We start from the raw sequence: 20237 nt of genomic DNA on the forward strand, positions 1-20237 counted from the left end.
ACCTGTAGGGTAAGCGTCCTCTGCTTTTCTAGAAACACCCGCCGAGTTGCTCATAAAAAGTCGTCCGGGGTAGACAAACGAGGAAAGGAAAACTATGACCCGTTGAATTCATCAGTTTTCATGGTGCTGATGGATACATCATAAAAAAATCTTATTTATTTCGGGTACAAGCTACTCAGGTGTTCTAATATGGACTTGATTATACATTGGATTACTGTTTGGTAATTTGTTTGTTACCCTAGTTTATTTTAGGATCAGACAAGTATGAGTAATGGGTTTATGAATACTCTCGGGGACCTGTGGTCCACCAGTAGTGGCATCGACCCAATGGTTATAAAATACAAAAATACCAATCATATATTGCAAATTTCTATATGCTGTACACGTGACCTCTCATTAGAAGCAGTAAATCAATCTAAACAATTGTAAAAGACTATTTTTGTACACATATACCATTATTCAGGTTCTTGATTTTTTTATTTACACAGGGACTCTAGGCGATTGCATTTTAGCTTAAATTAACACTACCTTTCTGGGGACCAACTATGGTCAACAACAACGTACATAATTATAGGTTAATATATATCACTATATATGGACAGAACAAAATACGTATTAATTGCACCAAGCAATCATTTGGCATCAGAATTTATCATTAAAAATCACAATTATTAGTTGGAACTGTTGACCAATTTATATCATGGATTATTTGACGAAATTTTCAGTATCACAAAATTCGAAAACGCTAAAACACTGAGAATTCATTAATTGTATTGCACTTGGTAGAACCTCTTTGTGCTGTATTAAGCATCCCATTTCAATATTTGTGGCTTTGAGTACTTCTTGTATACAATTAATTATAGATCTTACTATGTATTTGGTTCTAATGCTTCCAATAAGAGGTAATCCCTTGCCACACATGAACAGCATAAGGAAATTTGCAATATAAGTGGTATTTTTTTTATAATTCTACCATACGATTTTTCGTATCTAATTCGCCAACGCTCCTCCTCTTTGATATAACAGTAGGAGGTTCATAGTCATAATACCTAATTCAGTTATCGATGAATTAAATGTATATATATATATATAGGAAAACTTTGCATTTTCTTTTGTACTAGATGATCGTTTGAAACTACGTCACACTACACTTTTTACATTTGGTTACATAAATTGAAAGGCGCGGTTTCATCAGTTCATATAAAGGAACCAATCCAATATAATATAACTGTAAAATAATGGTCGTAGAAATAAGTGTGGACAGTTGTGAAAATTGAGAAAATATTCACCAAGGAATTATCACTTTCATGACGGAGTATAAAATAGTAGAAAAACATCTGCCAAATCGTCATAGATAAGTGACAGTAACTTCGGAAATAGTGTAAACGTCTCGAAGTTAACAAACGAACAAGTAAAAGATACTTCTACCACTTGGGTGCTAAGTATAAAATGCAACAAAACTGATTCATTTTTTGGGAATACTGGTATTTTTGAAAGGTAAGATATCGATCAATTTTGGTTGTAGTCATCAAGTGGTCGTGATATTAATGACTAAATGATCATTATATGAATAAGATTTCAATCACTTATAAAATTATATATTTTTGTTTTAACTGCATTAAAAGTGAAAATTTAAAATAACTTAACTGGAATAACAAATTATTAAATTCCGAAAAGGGGACGGGGGTCGTAAGGAGGGCACTCATGTGATTTCAAGTATTTTTTTTTTATAATCGATATTTTCGTTTGACAAGTGGTGCAGCCCCATTGATCTGCTTATGTTTTATCGTTATACCAATTCTTATTGGGACTTGTGTCCTGGACCGATCAATTGACATCATATGTTGATATAGTATGTATTTTGATCAAGTTTCATTGTCTTATATACTAAATATTACATGTCAAAATCTGTATCACGTGCTGTATCAACCTGTGAATCTAATATCACCCAAAGGCCACCGTCATGGTTCTACTGTGAACCAGTGATCAGTGTCGTTTAAAATAAATGGTATTGAAAAGAGTGAAATTTGCATGCATATATTGAAATAACATCAACGTATACATATCCCAATCGCATTTCTTCCTTAAAAGAAATTGCTAGGTGATATTGTTCTTGGAATAATACTTTTTTCATTTATAATAAAAATTTGCTATTTCTGGATGTCTGTTCGTGCGCCTTCTGATAGCATTTTCCAGAAGTTTATACGCCTAGTAGTCGAAAACCTGTAAAATTTTATTTAAAATTTCAATTTGAATTTTAAGTTTTCTATAGAACAAACAATATATTTGCAACGGTTCCAATCTCTAGACAGAATGAAGACTGACGCAAAACTTGTTGATGATGGGTTTCTTTTTATTTTGCGTGCATTTTGAAAAAAATATATGCGTAAACTTTTATGAATAGCCACCATTAAAAAGCGTGTTGTGTGGTTACACGTAAACTCATACCATAGTCTTTCAAAATCTTATCTTATATGTTGGAACACCAATCATTTGTAGAGACTACATTTAGAAAATTCTAGTCACAACATTAATGTTCCGTTTTCTAGGTAACATACACTAACAATCGTTTTGAAAGAAATGGTGTAATTCAATTAGAAGTTTGGTAATATTTATGAATACTTAGATCTAATGAATACAATAAATCTGTCAATTGTTAATGATTGTGTAACTGAACAAACGGCTTTCGTATCTTTCAAAAAGCTTTTAGCTTTTCTTCAAAAGGTGCTCTTTTGCCTATCAAATTCACCTTCGCAATTAGCTTTGTTGGAAAAGTATAAATATTTAATTTTTAATGTGAAAAGATAGACTTTATATTTTCTTTTATTAACAGAAATAAAAACTTTTTTCACCATAAGAAAAAGGCTTGAACTTTTGAAAGTGTTGTTGCGTCTACAATGTGTAATCTGCTTAAAGGTACATTGAAGTAATAAGATATATAGCCTAATAACGACACTGGAAATTCAATAAGGATTGGCATTGAACCTAAACAATAATTTGTTTGAGCTTTTAAGTATCAATTTCTAATAATATTTCTATAAATGATGCGTTGATTAAAAGAATATCATATATTTAGTCATTTGATCAGTTCGATTAAGGCTTAAAAAACAATTGAATGTAATAATTTTCACTTTCTCATACGTGTTTAGAAGCTGTTTATCTCAGTTCAATGACTCAGTGGTTCACATATCACATGTACGTTTTTAAAATTAGATAGATGATTAATTATTTTGCATCCTTATGTATCAAGTTCGGCATCTCCGGATTTGTTTATTCGACAGGTCAAACCAGTCATAAAATCGGACAGCCTCCTGTGGCGGAGTGCCAAGGTTTCTCCTCCTATTGAATGCCACAGCAGGGTTTTTTAACATGTGAGGAAGCTGGCATCTTTCCCAACACCAATATGGTTTGCGGTCAGGTTTTCCGTATTGTGGGCTGATGATCCCCATTCAAACTTTTAACCACACAATCCAGTTTCTCTGTGGGCAGAGCACCCTAGTCCCCTGTCAGGGTTCTGCGCTCTATTTAGTCGCCTTCTATGACAAACTTATGGCTGCTGTGGCATATTCTTTTGACACCCTTGCTATTATTTTCAAGGGAAAGCCAATGAATCGTTACATAAGAAAGGTGGTCTTTTATATATATTTTTGGATATTTGAATTATATTGTTGAATTTAGATGGTCGCTAAGACTAAATATGAAAATGCGAGATGTGGTATGATTGCCAATGAGACAGAGTCATCCACCAAAAGTCAAACTACGAACAATTAAACTTCCGCGGGTCACCACACGGTTAATGATAAGCAAAACCTATATCATAAAGGAAGCTGTAAAAGGCCTCAAAATTAAAAAACAAATAAAACAGGTTTGACAGAAGTAGAGACTTCAAAATCTAGTTATTTTTTTCTTTTTTATTTCAGATATTATGTTTCTGTCTAAGTGTGTCCTGTCTGTCTTCATCCTGTTGTGTTTATGTCTAGAGGTGATAGTTTCGTCCCCACTCAGATCGTACCAAGATGTAATAGACCAAGAAGACCAGAAGGTATGATATTGTGGTTTGATATCAATCCAATCATGTTAGTCTTTCATTAAACATATGATATGTTCAAGCTAAAATTAACTTGGATATCAAAATAATTGTTTCATCATGATATATCCATGCGTCTGGCAAATTTTCGAGGTAAATGATATGCTTGTCCATCTGTCTAATAGTGATACTATACAGGAAATATTGACAATTTGGTAAATTCGCAAATTATAAATCAATCTAAATATTCCAATTTGTTTTTATTTCTATAGCCCCGCCACACGAAGTGGCGAGTTAATATATGATACCCTCCGAAAATTTGTGTATTCGTCCGTCCGTTTGTCTGTTATAATAATATTCATTTTCAACTAAGGAAAGTTTTTGAAAATCATTCTCTTTTTTCTTCGTTAATAAGTGTTCACACAAGTAAGGGTCTCGATTAATGGAATGCATTATTTATAGTATGGTAATCAGACTATCAACGATCTCAATGAAAATGCAATTGTTTTCTTTTTGGTAGTAGTAAGCATTTTACGCAGGGAGGAAAAAACTTTTCTATCATCTAATCAAAGTTGTCTTTTTAATATTGGAAAAATAGTCAAAACAGACAATATACCTTCTTTTTTCATTCTTTTTCAACGTGGCTTTTCTCCAAATGTGTTTTTTTACTATTCTCCCTGTCAACAAACTATTGATTTTATACTGATCCCTGCACAAGTAAAATATTTTCACATGATTTTACATGAAAATCACTTAGATTTTGTGTTATATTAAAGTGACATATATGTAAAGTTCGATTCACAGGAAATTAATGTGAATTATTTTTGCCAGTGAAAATCTAAGGTCAAAGCTCGGATTGAATGTAGAAGTAATAGGTTATTTGCATTTCTTTATCTTTACTTTGTCTCAATAATGGCAGTTGTCCAAAGGAATAAATCACAAGTTGACAATCGTATAGATATATTTTGTTTCATTTATCATTCCACAAATGCATACGATAGCCTCGTGTCACACCTAAAAAAATAACTACCAATTACGGTCACATATTAAGTGGTTTAAATTCTTAGCATTAGACATTTAGTGACGTATGAATGATCCGAATTGACAAGCCGATTATGTCTCCACAAAAAATTGAAACAAATAGATGCAAGTACGTATCTCTTAAACAATGAAAAACCTACTGGCATATGTATACAAAAGCCCGGTTCTAGATTTACCTAAAAATAAACTTTCAGTAAAAATTCACAAAAGTAAACGCCTGCTTCTTTGTTGGCAACTTTTGATTAGAGTTACATACGAAAACGTATTTCTTCTCTGTAATAATACGGAGCATTTACGACAGACGGTATGCAGTAAGAGTTTTTAATATATTTTAAATTTTTGCTCAATGATAGGGTTTAATCTTAATGAAATGAATAATCGTTTGTTGTTGTTAAACAGTCACAATATTAAATATCAAATCATGTTATTGTCAACAAAGTAACATTTACTATCATAACAGGGAGTTCTCCCAGTTGATGCCATTGCTCTTTCGTAAACATTTATTTCTCTATGACATTTTAAGTGTTTATATTTTGTATAAAATTTCTTTTCTGACGCAAAAAGTGAATTCTTTCTTGTTTTATCTTTATTTATTATATTTTCACTGCATCGGTTATTTTCCCCTAAAACAGTATTATAGTTGTTCTTCGATTTGTATTTATTTGATAAATTTATACAAATAACAATTTCTAGCATGTACGTACTCGGACTCCACTAAAAACTGGGGGTATAGACCAGGTGCACCGGTAAGGTAAGCGTCCTCTGCTTTTCTAGAAACATCCGCCGAGTTGCTCAAAAAAAGTCCGTGGTAGACGAAAGAGTAAAGAAAAACTATGACACGTTGAACAAATCAGTTTTCATGTCGCAGATGGATACATCGTAACGATCCACGAGTTCATGATGACGACCATACAACTTCTGTAGTAGTCTTGTAGCAACATAATCCTGTTCCAGAAGCCTATTTGTTAGAATTCTAGCGCGATACAAAGAGTCTGCGAAGTTTCGGCAAGCTCTGGCATAACGTATGAGTTGTGATATGAACACTTCATACGCAGGTGTTGAAGGGATGTTGCCACAGATGAAAGGAAATTTGACAATTCTGAATGAAAAGTCATCACGTTTGTCGTAAATTTTGGTCAATAGTTTTCCTTAACCATCGATTTCTAAGTGTAAGTCAAGATATGAAGCTGACTCACACTGTCTGTAGTATCCGTTATCTCAAGTTCTTTGGGATGCGATGTATAAAATCCCCAAAATTAGGATTGTTTAAAGATAATGTGTCATCTTTATAGCGGAAACTGAGGTTAAGGGGTCTTACTAACAATATTTGTTCTTTCGGATCAGATCAGCTACAAAAAAAGTATGACGGTCTGTCATATCAACGTAAATTCAAAGGTTTGTGAAGGTTTTGTTGCAAAACAAAAAAATAACTCGCATTGTCAAAGTCTAGTCATACATGAACCTATTATTTAATAAATGTTGCAAAACTCACAATCGGATTCCGTCTTGAAGAACGACGTTTTCCAATAATTCATGTGTCACGTTATTGTTACATAGATGAACTGTCATGACATAGTTTTATATTATTTCTGAAAACTTTTTAAAAATATTCTAACGTCTAACACCACCGTCGCACTGTACAGCGAAGAAAATGAACGTGAACAGGTCGATAATATAAGTCAAGTACTACAGTTTGATCGTGAAGGAAGGACGTTAATGATCGTGAACAACTGACTAGGAGCTTTTCAGTACATATTTGTTACATTTTCAACAATTATTGCAAAACTGAAAATATTACAAACAAAACAAAGGTGTCTGTCTAAATGGTCATCATTTACAAAGACTATAAATTGATGTTTCTGTAATTTTGGTAAGTAGTTTGTCAGAAAATGCAAAAGGCATCAATTCACCTTGTGCCTTTTATTATGGAGATGAAAACGTTATATTAAGATTTCTACGACTTTCGTTCATTCAGCAGACAATTAAAGACTAGAACATATTTCTTACTGGGAAATAACATTTAATATGCTGCATCGACATTTTGTTTTTATTTCGATAAACTGTATACAAATGACTGCATTATACTTACAATGGTCGTAAAGAAGGCGGTTAAGATTTTTTGTTTTTTTATTGTGAACCATTTACTTGATTTGTGGAACTACAAAAGATGCATTTGCCTGTGTTTTATTTAAATAATAATATTTAAATATCAATATAACAGTAGGTATTGGATCAAGCACAAGTTATAAGCGTATATTATCGATCTGTTCACTTGTATTTCTCTAACCTGACAATGTGACGGGGTGGTTCAAGATTGTTCAAAACAGAATAATAACAAATAGCGTAATAATATATTTGTTTACTCATTTAAGGAAGGTGCATATTATAACTTTCTAATTTGAAAGAGTAATCAAGGGAACCAAGGTTATAGCGGTAATCAAAAGACCAGACATGGAAAACAGACATACACAACAAAGAACATGAAGTAACTAAAATCATACATACAAAGTAACAAAGTAAATGAGCAACTCGGACTCTACTAAAAACTGTGAGCATGGACCAGGTAAACACACTTCCGCCCACACCCCATATCATGGTTATAGCCCTTAAAGCGTTTTGCATTAATAGTTTTGATTTTTGGGTTTTGATACTAAACGATATATTGATTTTTTTTTCATCAATAAAATAACAAAAACGTCATCTCCTAATGCACATCTTATGATGTATGACAGAATATGCGTTTTCAATCTAATGTGTACCAGTTCATAACGTTATTTTAAATATTGAAATTGAATTGTCGTAATCAGTTACATCTTTGGTGTTGAATATGCACTAACTAGGTATGACAATCTAATGAAGGTTTAAAAACTATAGTTTATAGCTTCTGGAAACGCAGAAAAATGTATCAAATTAAAGCGATTATGTAATTATGAGAGACAAGGAAAAGAATTAATGAATTTTGTGTCAGTTTATGAATTATTTTGCTGTTCTATATCAATTTGGTAATATGTATCATGTATTTCAATAATATATTTGCATCAAATATATTTTATTAAACTGCGTTTTTGTCTTGGCTGAAAGCTGGTATATTTTGTGTGTTTTTTACATTTTTTTTTTCATTTCTACTGATCCTAAATATCGGACCTTTGAAAAATAAAATTGTTTATTTATTCACGTTTTGAAAACACTCAAGTTAGAAAAGCTGCCGAATATCATTACACAATTTTAGAACAGTGTTAGAGAAAATTGATAGCCTTATCTCTCAACAAATTATATGCAGATATTCCTTATTTAATCTGCTTAATGACCAAATTCATTACCTTAATTTGACGTGTTAAAAAAATGAAGATGTTTATGGATATATTTGCTTCTTATAAGCCACCAAGTGATCAAATATGTCTCCTCTGTTAAAATTTGAATAAAAATATTTCCTACGACTTTATTGACACCTACCGTCGTTTAAATTGTCTTAAATGATTTGCTCATTCGTTTAGCCAAAAGGCTTCTCCCTAAACATTGAATCGTTAAATTCCGGTGAGATTTTAATTCTCGTTGAGATGTTGTTTATGTTTAAATGGTTTGTCCAAAAACCGAAGAACCCAAAATGCATTTCAGCGTTATTTCGGATATCTCGGATTTCTTTTATGCGAACAACGTACAATACCGATAAGTTGATCAAGCAGACGATTGTCACTGGAGTTCGACGGGAACTTACGAACTTCGTTTGTAAACAAATCGTCCCGTAGAAACCAACATGGCGGATATTAGTATGGGATTTTCCCATAAGGATTTGTTACGCATGATTTAAGCTAATAAGCGACTTGTTGGTACTAACACGTCATGCATATATGCGAACTATCTTCAGATTAAATAAAAGAGAGACAACTAGCAACTATAGAACAGTTATAATAAAGTGTAAAAACAGCTTTTCACCTATTTTTGTAATTTTAAACATAAGAAACATATATGTTTTGTATTATATAGTGTTATGCTTCTAATTAGCCTCAATAGGGTATGTAAGTCTCCTTCTAGTGTCATTTTCTTTTCCGCAATTTCCGATGCCAAATCTCTGCTTTTAAATGGTAGAATGGGACCCATTCTTGCGAAATTATGGGGTCACATGACGAGTCTTACATACCCTATGATATCATTGTTCTAGAATTGTTTTGCAGGGTCTTCAACTTGAGTGATATTGACACGTTATAAAGAACGTGTTATAACAAAATTACTGTTTGGTAAAACTACAGATATTAGTCAAAGAAGCCAAAATTCGTATAAAAAATGCATTATTGTAGCGAAAACCAGAAAGTTGAAAACTACTGCACTTGTTATTAGGTGATGGAGCATCAATATCTATAACAGGCTTTGTAGAACACGATGTCTCTGCTCTTCCAGGGCCAAAATATTCTTGAATCATTCAAAACCACAGTATTCAAGTAACAATAACCTTGTCTTGTCACGTGATAGTAACATCCGTCAACATCACTTCATTGTCCCGTAACCTTTATCGCATCCCGTAATAAAACTATACGAAAACAATCTTGTCTTTTACCGTAAAAGTACCATCTGTTCACAACCTTATCTTGTCCCATAAAAGTACCTTGTTCACATGATCTTGCCTTGTCACGTAATAGTACCGACCGCTCACGATCGCTTCTTGTCCTGTATTTAGATCGTCTGTATACTATAGAAGAAAGAAGAAGAAAGAAATCCCAATTTTAATCTATGATTATGACAGAGTTAGTAGCCACTATTCTGACTTCTTAATGCGCAATCATTGCCAATGAGGCAGGCTTGTCAACCAAGGTTATAAAAAAATTACGTCTCATACGCTGCCAGAAAAAGTTTTATTTCCGATAGCCTGATGGTATATATATTCGGTTTCTAATCAACGGATGACAGATGATGGAATTTTTATATACAGTATCAACAATTTTGTTTTCTGTATTTTTTTTAATTGTTGTGTCTTCTTTGTTGAACTTGTCTTTTAACTGTATTAACTTTTATTTTCATTTTACTTACATTTATTTATTGCTCATATCTTCTATTGTATTTTCACAACTAATTTTACCTATTTTAACCAGTGGCAAATTTATGCTGCCGTTTGTATAGTAATATACCGGGAATAACAATATGATAGCGGGAGATTAAGCGCTATAAAACCTGGTTGTACCCACCATTTCCATTAAAAAATCTGTACACTGTCAGGACCATCCCAGATTTTTGTTTTTCCCTTGATATTGCCATTTGTTACACGTACTATTTTAGTAATCATTTTTACTATTGCCTGGACTTTATCAATTCTATATTTTTATTACTCTTCATATGACATGTGAACGAATTAATTACCGAACTGCGATTAATATCAACTAAAAATGTAAAAGAAACGGAAAAATCAACATTTATTTATTTGCAGTCTTAAGGAGGTATACCTAGGGTAAAAAATAAACTTTGACAAATCATTGGAATGTTTGCATTCAGCATTTTTTTTTTCAATCTCATGTAAGCATCAAAGTAACTTCTACTGGTTTTATTCTGTTTCATATGAAAGCTTGATAGGCTTTGGTGAAATTGAACACAAACATGTTATTGATTTTAAGAGTTATGTCCCTTACCTTAGGTCAACCTCCCTAAACGAGCTGTTCATATGACTATATGATTATGTACTATTTTAATCAACGTATCATGTCTTGAAATATGATAATGTGAGTTAATTATAATAGTTCATACAAATTATTGTTTGGATTCAATATCAATCCACTCTGAATCTTCAATGTCGTTATTAAAGGAAGAACGGTACCATTTCTCATTAATCAAGGAAGTACTTTTGTATGTACCCTACTAAGGTAAATATTTCCGGACAATGTGATTGGACAAATTATGCTGATGTTCAAAATCTTTTTTATTTATTTCAGTTTTTAACATTATCGTAAAATTGCATTAACATTTTTGAAAACCATCTTATGTAAGATTAACGTACTTTTACCTTTAATAGAGGGGATTTTGACCACAATTTTCATCTGCTTAAAATAGAAAAAAAACGAGACGGTTATGTTATGACTTTCCGCACTTACGGGAAAAAGTTCGATTCTCTGAAAACGAAAGAAAAGATAAAGTTTATCTTTTCACATTAGAAATTGAATTAAAGTAAAAAGTAAAAAGATTTTTTTTTATTTTTTAAAGTGAATTCGATAGTTTTAAAATAATCAAATAGTCTAAAATTTCTTATTGAATTACACTCTGGTTGCAACAAAATTGCAAGTGTAAAGAACTTAGGAAACGAAACGTTACTTTTGTGGAATGTTTGTTCAAAAATGTAGTTACTAAATTTAAAAAAAAACAACATGAAATTGCCTTAGGGTTATATGGTATGAATATCAACTATTCGATAAGTTAAATTGTGGATTTTGATAAAATTTCATGCAATTATTGTTTGAGAGAGTAATCAAGGGAACCAAGGTTCTAGGGTGATCAAAAGAATTTAATCCAGGGGCAAAGACCAGATATGGAAAATAGACACCACAACAAAGTACATGGAATAACTATAATAAAACATACAAAATAACAAAAGTAAATGAGTTACTCGGGTGCCACTAAATTCTGAGAGCATGGGGTAAGCGTCCTCAGCTTTTCTAGAAACACCAGCCGAGTTGCTCATAAAAAGTCAAGACTGCACGCGAAATAAAACAAAACCCTATCTTCAACAATTTAAGCGTCAGTCTTCTTTCCATTTCAAGAACAAATTGATTTTCATGATATTACTCAGTATACAAACATATTGAACATTGTTTCAGACGAAAAAAATATCCACAAGTAGCAAATTTCCATTATTGGAAGAAAATAAACTCCACGAAGAATAATTGGAATAAACACTTCAATTTCTGAACAAAATACCCTGAAATATTTTATATTCATAAACCTAGTGCCTACGTTTGTATGTTTGTGGAAGAAATGTGGATGGTAAATTAATATTCAAATGATATCCAAGTACATATTTTATGAATATTTCACTATGACCTTTTCAATATGTTTTTTTTTCGTTTTTCAAACGACACTCATCATTGTTTCACAGTTGAACCATGCTGATATTTACGACATGCTTTTTATCAGCTCTAAAAAAAACAAAGAAGACCATTTATTCGTTATACAAATATTATATAAGAAGACTTTTTTAAACCAAGATAAAAATTATGAAGGTCGGTTTTCATGAAGTTTTTATCCATTTGTAAATCGACAAATAGGCATCAAGTCAGAGGAAATGATACGGATTTTTTATCCATGATTACGCGTTCATTTTACAGTGGTATTTCCATTGTTTACAGAGCGTACATTACACTTGATTCATACTTTCATGTTTCACAGAAAAGTTGGTGGGAAATCTGACGAATATTGTTTTCTCGTTTTTTACGGTTTCTTCTTGTGATATTTTTTATTTCATGTGTCGTTCTAGCACGATTCTGATAGTATTACGTGACTCCATTTAGGATTGTTTAAAAATTTGCGAAATTATTTTTGTCATTTTAGTACCTCTTCTCAAAGTAGGAAAACATGTTTGATTCAGTTTTTCACTTTCGACAAGTGCAAGTGTTCACACTTTTAATCTTTTTTTAGCAAGTATAGGAAACAATTCATAACGCTTCTGTACTCTAACAATGGGTAATTTTGTAAATTAATAAGGTACGAACTTATATTTTCGAAATTGACAATTTGTATTACAATCTACAGTTATTCGCACTTTCATTTTGCTCATATCAAGACACTAATTTAGTAACAAATTAACAGCTCTAAATGTCTTTTTTCTTTTGTTTGCAAGTTAAATGTTTTATCTCTTTTGAAAAGAGCAGAGGATTTATGTTCATAATGCTCTTTTGTGAAAAAAAGGACATTAAATCTCCCTTTTAAGTACTTTTGTGTCTGAGAATCAGGCAAAATCGGTATATGAATTGGCACATGAAGAAAAAAAAGAGATTTTATTGCATTATCTAATTAGTTATATCTCATAACCTCCAGTTTTAAAATATTGATAGGTCAAATTTAGAAATTTTCCTGCATATTTTCCATATATATATAAAGGTCTGAAAAATTCCCAACGATGTTAAAACTGTCAAATTTGTGATGAAAATTTTTGGTCGTTCCCTCCGTGGGACTCTAACTCGTACCGCTGTGACATCTATAGCAACACCGCCTGCACAAAGTCCAGCGCCCTAGACCACTCGGCCAGCTAGGCTATATAAAAATATAGCTTTCGCTGGCCGGGTCATTCCTCCTCGTAGGATTAATCTAGGGCTGTAACTTAGTACATGATGTATGGTAGTACGGGACAGTTCATTTAGATGCTATTATGTTGGATAGAGGATCGAATTAATGATGCATGTCACAACAAATCAATATTATACAACGTCTCAGAATGTGACGATTCTATTCGCTACACTGCTCCATCGGATCAAATTGATACAGGGAAGATAACGTTAACTTATAGATAGGTCTCTGCGGGACTCCAACTCGTGCCTAGCTGACCGAGTGGTCTAGGGCGCTGGAATTTGTGCAGGCGGTGTTGCCATAGATGCCACAGCGGTACGAGTTCGAGTCCCGCAGAGGGCACGATAAAAAATTTGCATCGCAAATTTGACAGTTCTAACATCGTTGGGAATTTTTCAGACCATCAGACCATTCGATATATCTAGATATGCTGCAGGATAAATCTAAATACTTTTTTTTTCAGTTGTTTTCTAGATCCATTGAATATGTTTGAGGCAAACCAAACCAAATTGAGAAAAATGATGTGCCACTCATTGTCTGATTCTTACACAGAATTGTGCAATAAACTATGATGACTAGTACAGCTAAGCAACACACCACATTATTCATAAAATAAACAATTTAGCCATAATCGCAAAAATGGTCCAGGCATTTGACAGTTCATATTTGGACATAGAAGCTTGATTTGTGATAGGACTTACAACAGATTTAGCGTTTACGGCTTTTTGAGAATCATTTATTGATACATTTGTACAATGTAGCCAAATGGTAAACAGATTTGTGAAGAAAAATAATACATTTCTGGCATTCATTACCCACTGTACAAATCAACAACTGTGTCTACAATACGGAAATTTTGCTTTTTTAAGCTTCATTAAAACTAGTACTTCTAAAACAAAATCACGCTATAGGGATTCAGGTCTGACAGTTATTACTTTTTTTTCCATATATGTCCTGTTTGAGTTACTTTGCACACTTACCTTTCTACTTTCAGGTTTTAGCGCTGGCAAAACTAATCAGGGTAGCTCTAACAATACCGGGCAACAATATGATGTTAGGCAAAAGAAATGCAGGAACTGTTGACACTTTATTCAATCTTCCAGACCTTTTCGATGAAGGTCGCCGGTGACATAGTGAGTACTATTATAATCACTGTTAAGCAAGTCTAGTCGTTATTTTGTCCGCTGGTCTGACTGTATGGCAGTAGTCCATGAGCAATCACATAATCCTAGTGGTTATTGACTTCAAACGAGAAAAAAACAATACACTTCATGAAGTAGAATTGATCTTTCCTAGATTGAATGTCCAGAACATCAGCATAATTTGTCCAATCACATTGTCGGGAAATATTTACTTCTTTAAAGTTCAAAATGTTATACAGAACAGTTGAGAGGGAGGTTGAACAATTTTATCTGACCTAGGTTTGAATGCATATGGAATAAAAATTTAAATATCCTTGTCAATTACCAAGGTAGCTATCCTATCCAGTTCATCGGTTAATGAACATTTGACCAAGAGATGACAATTTTTTTCTTTTGTAATATTTAAAAAGCTGTAATTTGCAACGCACATTGACCAATATTAACAGTATGTATATACATGACTTTTTATTTGTATGGCAAAAGAAGACGATTGAGCATACGAAGTAGCAAGTTTATCAAGAAATTTTTGTCAGCAAAAACAAACAAGGAACCTTAGGGGATAGAATTTATCTACTTATCTATATGGGGATTCACTTACTTGAAAAAGTTATGAAACATCAAACCAAATAGAGAATAAATATTAATTAGTTAAAAGGAAAAATACGTAATAGTATCTACTTTATTAGGCAGCAGCCATTTGATTTTCATTTGGGCTAGGGATAAATTTGAAGGCAAGACGCACCAATCCAGGGAATAAATATTCAGAACGGTGCATCCCCTGAAAAAAAAAAGTATGCTGCAGGTTGTAAAATTTATGATTAACTTTGGAAAAAAGTGAATGCAAAAGCGCGAAAAAAAATCCAGGATTTAATTTTACCCGAAAAAAAGGCAGGATCGAAATTTTAATCGCCCATGCAAGACTGGTATAATATAAAGCAGTATGAAATCCTAATGTCTGAAAGCTTTTTATTGTAGACTTTTATTTCAGTGACGTTGGATAATGAGGTCAATTTTAAAATAAAGTATTTAGATTAACCGTGAGGTGACCTAGTTAATTGTTATCTGTATCATCGGAAAATGTTATAGCCCAATTTGGGGAATTTTTAGTAATAGCGCTAATTTGATGCGAATGAAAAATCGTTTAATATTATTTTGACTGATTTAATGAATGAGTAATCGAGGGAACCAAGGTTACAGCGGTAATCAAAAGAGTGTAATCCAGGGACAAAGACCAGAGACGGAAAACAGACACACACAACAAAGAACATAGAGTAGCTAAAATCATACATACAAAGTAACAAAAGGAAATGAGCAACTCGAACTCCACTGGGAGCATGGACCAGGTGCACCGGTAAGGTAAGCGTCCTCTGCTTTTCTGGAAACACCTGCTGAGTTGTTCATAAAAAGTCAAGTTCGGGGTAGACGAAAGGAACACTATGACACGTTGAACAAATCAGTTTTCATGGCGCACCGTAACGATCCACAAGTTTATGATGACGGCCATAAAACTTTTGTAGTGATGACTTCAATCTTGTAGCAACATAACCCTGCTCCAGAAGCCTATTTGTTAGAGTTCTAGCGCGATACAAAATGTCTGCGAAGTCTCGGCAAGCGCTGGCATAACGTATGAGTTGTGATATGAACACTCCATACGCAGGAGCTGAAGGAATGTTGCCACGGATGAAAGGAAAGCTGACAATTTTGAATGATACGTCATTACGTTTGTCGTTAAGTTCGGTCAATAGTTTTCCTTTACTATCGATTTCTAAGTGTAGGTCAAGATATGAGGCTCACCGCTGAAAGCGCAAGACAGAGAAATCTCACACAGCCAATGGTAACATTTCGAGTTCTCTAACGAATCTCTGTGTACTTAGAGAACATCCTAATCTTGCATTTCCTGGTGGTGTTTGGTTCTTTAAAACCCTTTTGAAATTGCTTTTGTTATTTTTAATACGCCTGCTTGCCGAAATTTCTTGAATTTACAAGACGTCATAAAACGTTTTATAGTGACGTCACAATGTGATTAAATCTGCCCATTTCCAATTTTATTTCAGGTCATAGACAGTTGCGGCGTGTGTTTACAGTAACAGATTACATGACGATTACCTTCTACTTTCCATGTTTATTAGAGAATGTTTCAACCTAAAAAACTGCATTTTGAATTGTATTTATCAGCTTCATTGGAGAATACTAATCAAGAATAGTATGCTAGAATATACTGATAATTAAATGTTTTCAAAGTAATTGAGCATTTAAGTACTACTAAACTATTGAATTCTTCTTAGTGCAAAGTATACGGGGCATATTTTATGGGATACAATGTGTCGAGTTAAAAGTTTGTTTGAAAATAGACCCTTTTGTGCTAACGTTGGGGTAGTCGACGAGCATGCGTAGAGCATGCTCAATATACACTTCAGCGAGGAAAATTCTTTTGTTCCATCCAATACCTCGGAAGTGTATATTGAGCAACTTACCACAAAAGGGTCTGTTGCATTTAAATAAAGGAAAGTTTGCAGCTGGTTTTTGATTAAATTTCTGACTGGTTTTGTATTGTACTAGTAGTAAATTTCTATTATCCTCAACCAAAATACTCCTTTTTATTTTTATCATTTTAACATTTTCGTTCGTTGTTTTGATTCTGTAGTTCAAAGTGTGATCGTCGTATTTCTTTTATTATAATTATGATAAATACTATTATTTTTATTATTATCATTATTGGTAGCATTGTTTCTTTACTAAGATTTAAAAAATTAAATTAAATTATGTTACACGTTTTCTGACAAAGCGAATTCGTTTATCGTCTCATAGATATAGTTTTGTTATATAACAGTGCCGTTAAGCCGTTATTTTGATGGTTTGTTCATTTTAGTTTTAATTCAAAATTTAATAAAACGAAATGACTGTAATATTTTCATTCTGAACTTACGGTACACCACAGGTTATATAATGTGCACCACGTGACTGGGTTTACTTCTTCGTAGACCTTGCTAAACAAACAGAAAGGCTATATAACAACGGCAACGAAGAATTTAGTTTCATGTTCATTCCTGTGAATTATTGTGAAGCTATTGGACCACTGTAGATTTTCACTTTACCGATATATGCTAATAAAGTTAACATTGAATCTTTAAGTAGGTCTTACTTGTACTTTTGCGTTGGAAGGAAGTGAACAAGATAGAATGTAGTAGTATTAGAAGACTTTTTTTATGTTTATAGATGACAGTATAATCTTTTTTTTTTTTTTTTTTTTATTTTTGTTGGTGGGGAGGGGGTAACAAATCGTGAAAATGATGTTTGACGATTTATTCTATGGTAAAAAGAAGTCTGATGAATCTTATATGTAGTATATACAAACATCAATTTGAAAATAATTATTCTTTTTTTCTATTACTTGCACGATGACTTTAAACAGACGAAAATTAAGAAATTCTATTATGAAAATTTGGAGAAGGGGTCCATACATATCAACTATACTGTATTCTTCTCTGAGAATAATTCATTTCAGATGAAGGATTAAACGTCTTAAAATAAAAACTTCATGTAATGTCCAACATTTATCTTCGCGTTGGTTGTAGTGGAAAGAAAATAAGAAAATAAAGGTTATTGTTACATACAAGCGAAATGTATTACCGTATTATGGATTATTGTGAATAAACACACAAAGGCTTGTCTTGAGATTGACGTGAGATAGTTTTTCAAAATGTGATAAATGAATTTTCGTGGTTTTGTTTACTATGAATTTGAATTTTTAATTTTAAGACTGTAAATAAAGAAACCAGACATATCCTATGATAGGATGGCATTTTTTTTTTTAATTTTTTAATTTTTTTTTTTTTAGGTTTGGTACATATGTGAATGTTTAATTTATTGTGATGTAAGAAGGAACAATGTTTTTCTTTATCAAAAACGGATAGACTCATTTAATATATATTCAAGGTTCCCGGAAAAAAATAATTAAAACATGAACAGAACAAATAGTTATTTCCTTTCTATTGTAAAGTTTCAAGTGTTTTCTATGTATTTTGATTTCTTTTTCATTCTTACTTTTTAAGTAAGTTACAAATCAACATTTTTTAAAACACGAGTTTATGATCACAAATGGATTAAATTGTTTTGAAACTAAATTTGACGTGTGCCATCCAATGCCTAGGGTTCCATAGACACACTGTTAAACCTTGTAATTCCGCATTTTCAGTTATATTCCAATGGATTTTAATGTAGTTTAATTTTGCCAGTACAGTTACTGTAAATTACGCTGCACCAGTCTTATTTTAAATAAATGATTATATATTCTCTTATATGTTTATTATGCTGTCTTAGTAATGACATTTGTCGTTTCAGTAGGGATTTTTAGTCTAGTCACGTGATCCTCTGATTTCACGAGAATTGGTCATAATTAACTCCCATTTGAAAGCATAGGAAGAAATTGTTCATTGATTAAAGACTGCAAATTTCTTATGCGTAAATATGATATATGGTTTAACAAATACAACGCCTAACATTGTTTCACTGTAATACGTTTGAAAATAACACAGTCATATTATAGTAGCTTAGTATATATATACAACGTCTCAGAATGTGACGACTCTATTCGCTACACTGCTCCATCGGATCAAATTGATACAGGGAAGATAACGTAAACGTATAGAAAGGTCTGAAAAATTCCCAACGATTTTAGAACTGTCATATTTGCGATGCAAATTTTTGGTCGTTCCCTCCGCGGGACTCGAACTCGTACCGCTGTGACATCTATAGCCTAGCTGGTCGAGTGGTCTAGGGCACTAGACTTTGTGCAGGCGGTGTTGCCATAAATTTGACAGTTCTAACATCGTTGGGAATCTTTCAGACCTTTCTATATATATATATATATATCTCGGTCTTCGGTTTTGCAATGCTTCAGGAGTGTGGAATAGTCTCTGAATACTTTAAGCAGTAGATATTCCGGTTCCAAAATAAATCGAGAACAAATAATACAAGCCTCAATAGTGACGGTCAAGATCAATATGAATGGTCCATGTTCCAATCGATGCTGAGTATGCACAATGATATAACGGGATCCAAACGATACCCTGGTGGGCCGTTCCCCTATAAATTGATTTCGTTTTTCACATGTTTAATTTTTATGTTCAAATCATGAACATTTACGCACACAGCTATATAATGAAAAAATATCACCAAAAATATACCAAAGCGTCAATGATGGGAAATTGTCAAATGAGTGATATCAAAATTCGAGCACATGGCCTCAAAGCGAAAACAGGAAACAAAAATGATGTACATATAATGTAGCGAACAGACATGGAAAAACTGGAGGTTTCAACTTCAACCCAACAATATGAACTCCTGGTTTTGACCAGTTTATATAAACCAGCTTTTTATAAACCGCGAAGCAAAGATGCATCAATTATACACAACAACAAGAAGAAACTCAAATATACCAAGAGGCGGATATGGACACTTGATATCATAGCGTTAAAAAGCAGAGAGACAAAAATGAAACTGTGGAAAATGACCAGGAGTACCGTAAAGATTGGTGTATTCGTGCCAAGGTTAAATTAACTGACGAACTCTCATCATTTGCATTTTAATTGTTACATCAATACGTTTCACTGTTTTACCGCCCGCATCAGATGGATATCATTTTAAAGTTGATTGATTGATTGATTGATTTTTTTTTTCTGAAAGATACATTTTTCTGTATGTAGTCGATAATATCACAAATAGAAATGCAGAAAGAAAAAAACAATGTAAAACTTACAATGAAGAGT

General features: G+C 32.7%; 1 protein-coding gene across 1 annotated transcript; it reads left to right on the top strand.

Annotated features, from left to right (window-relative positions):
* Positions 1-1151: 1151 nt before the first annotated feature.
* Positions 1152-18757, top strand: LOC148603146 (cerebrin prohormone-like). Its single transcript, XM_088553657.1, has 4 exons — positions 1152-1497; positions 3921-4042; positions 14322-14460; positions 16524-18757. The coding sequence occupies exons 2-3, from the start codon at positions 3926-3928 to the stop codon at positions 14454-14456; spliced, it is 252 nt and encodes an 83-aa protein (XP_088409783.1). The 5' UTR covers positions 1152-1497; positions 3921-3925; the 3' UTR covers positions 14457-14460; positions 16524-18757.
* Positions 18758-20237: the final 1480 nt, after the last annotated feature.

Source organism: Perna viridis, chromosome 11 (assembly GCF_037379345.1).
Source record: "Perna viridis isolate PV_CMFRI_1.1 ecotype Kerala chromosome 11, ASM3737934v1, whole genome shotgun sequence".
In the NCBI taxonomy this organism is placed as follows: Eukaryota; Metazoa; Mollusca; class Bivalvia; order Mytilida; family Mytilidae; genus Perna; species Perna viridis.

Excerpts from the sequence above, each read along its gene's own strand:
- LOC148603146 (XM_088553657.1), top strand. The coding sequence starts at position 3,926 with ATGTTTCTGTCTAAGTGTGTCCTGTCTGTCTTCATCCTGTTGTGTTTA. Across the intron at positions 4,043-14,321 it reads TAGACCAAGAAGACCAGAAG|GTTTTAGCGCTGGCAAAACT; the intron begins GTATGATATTGT and ends TTCTACTTTCAG.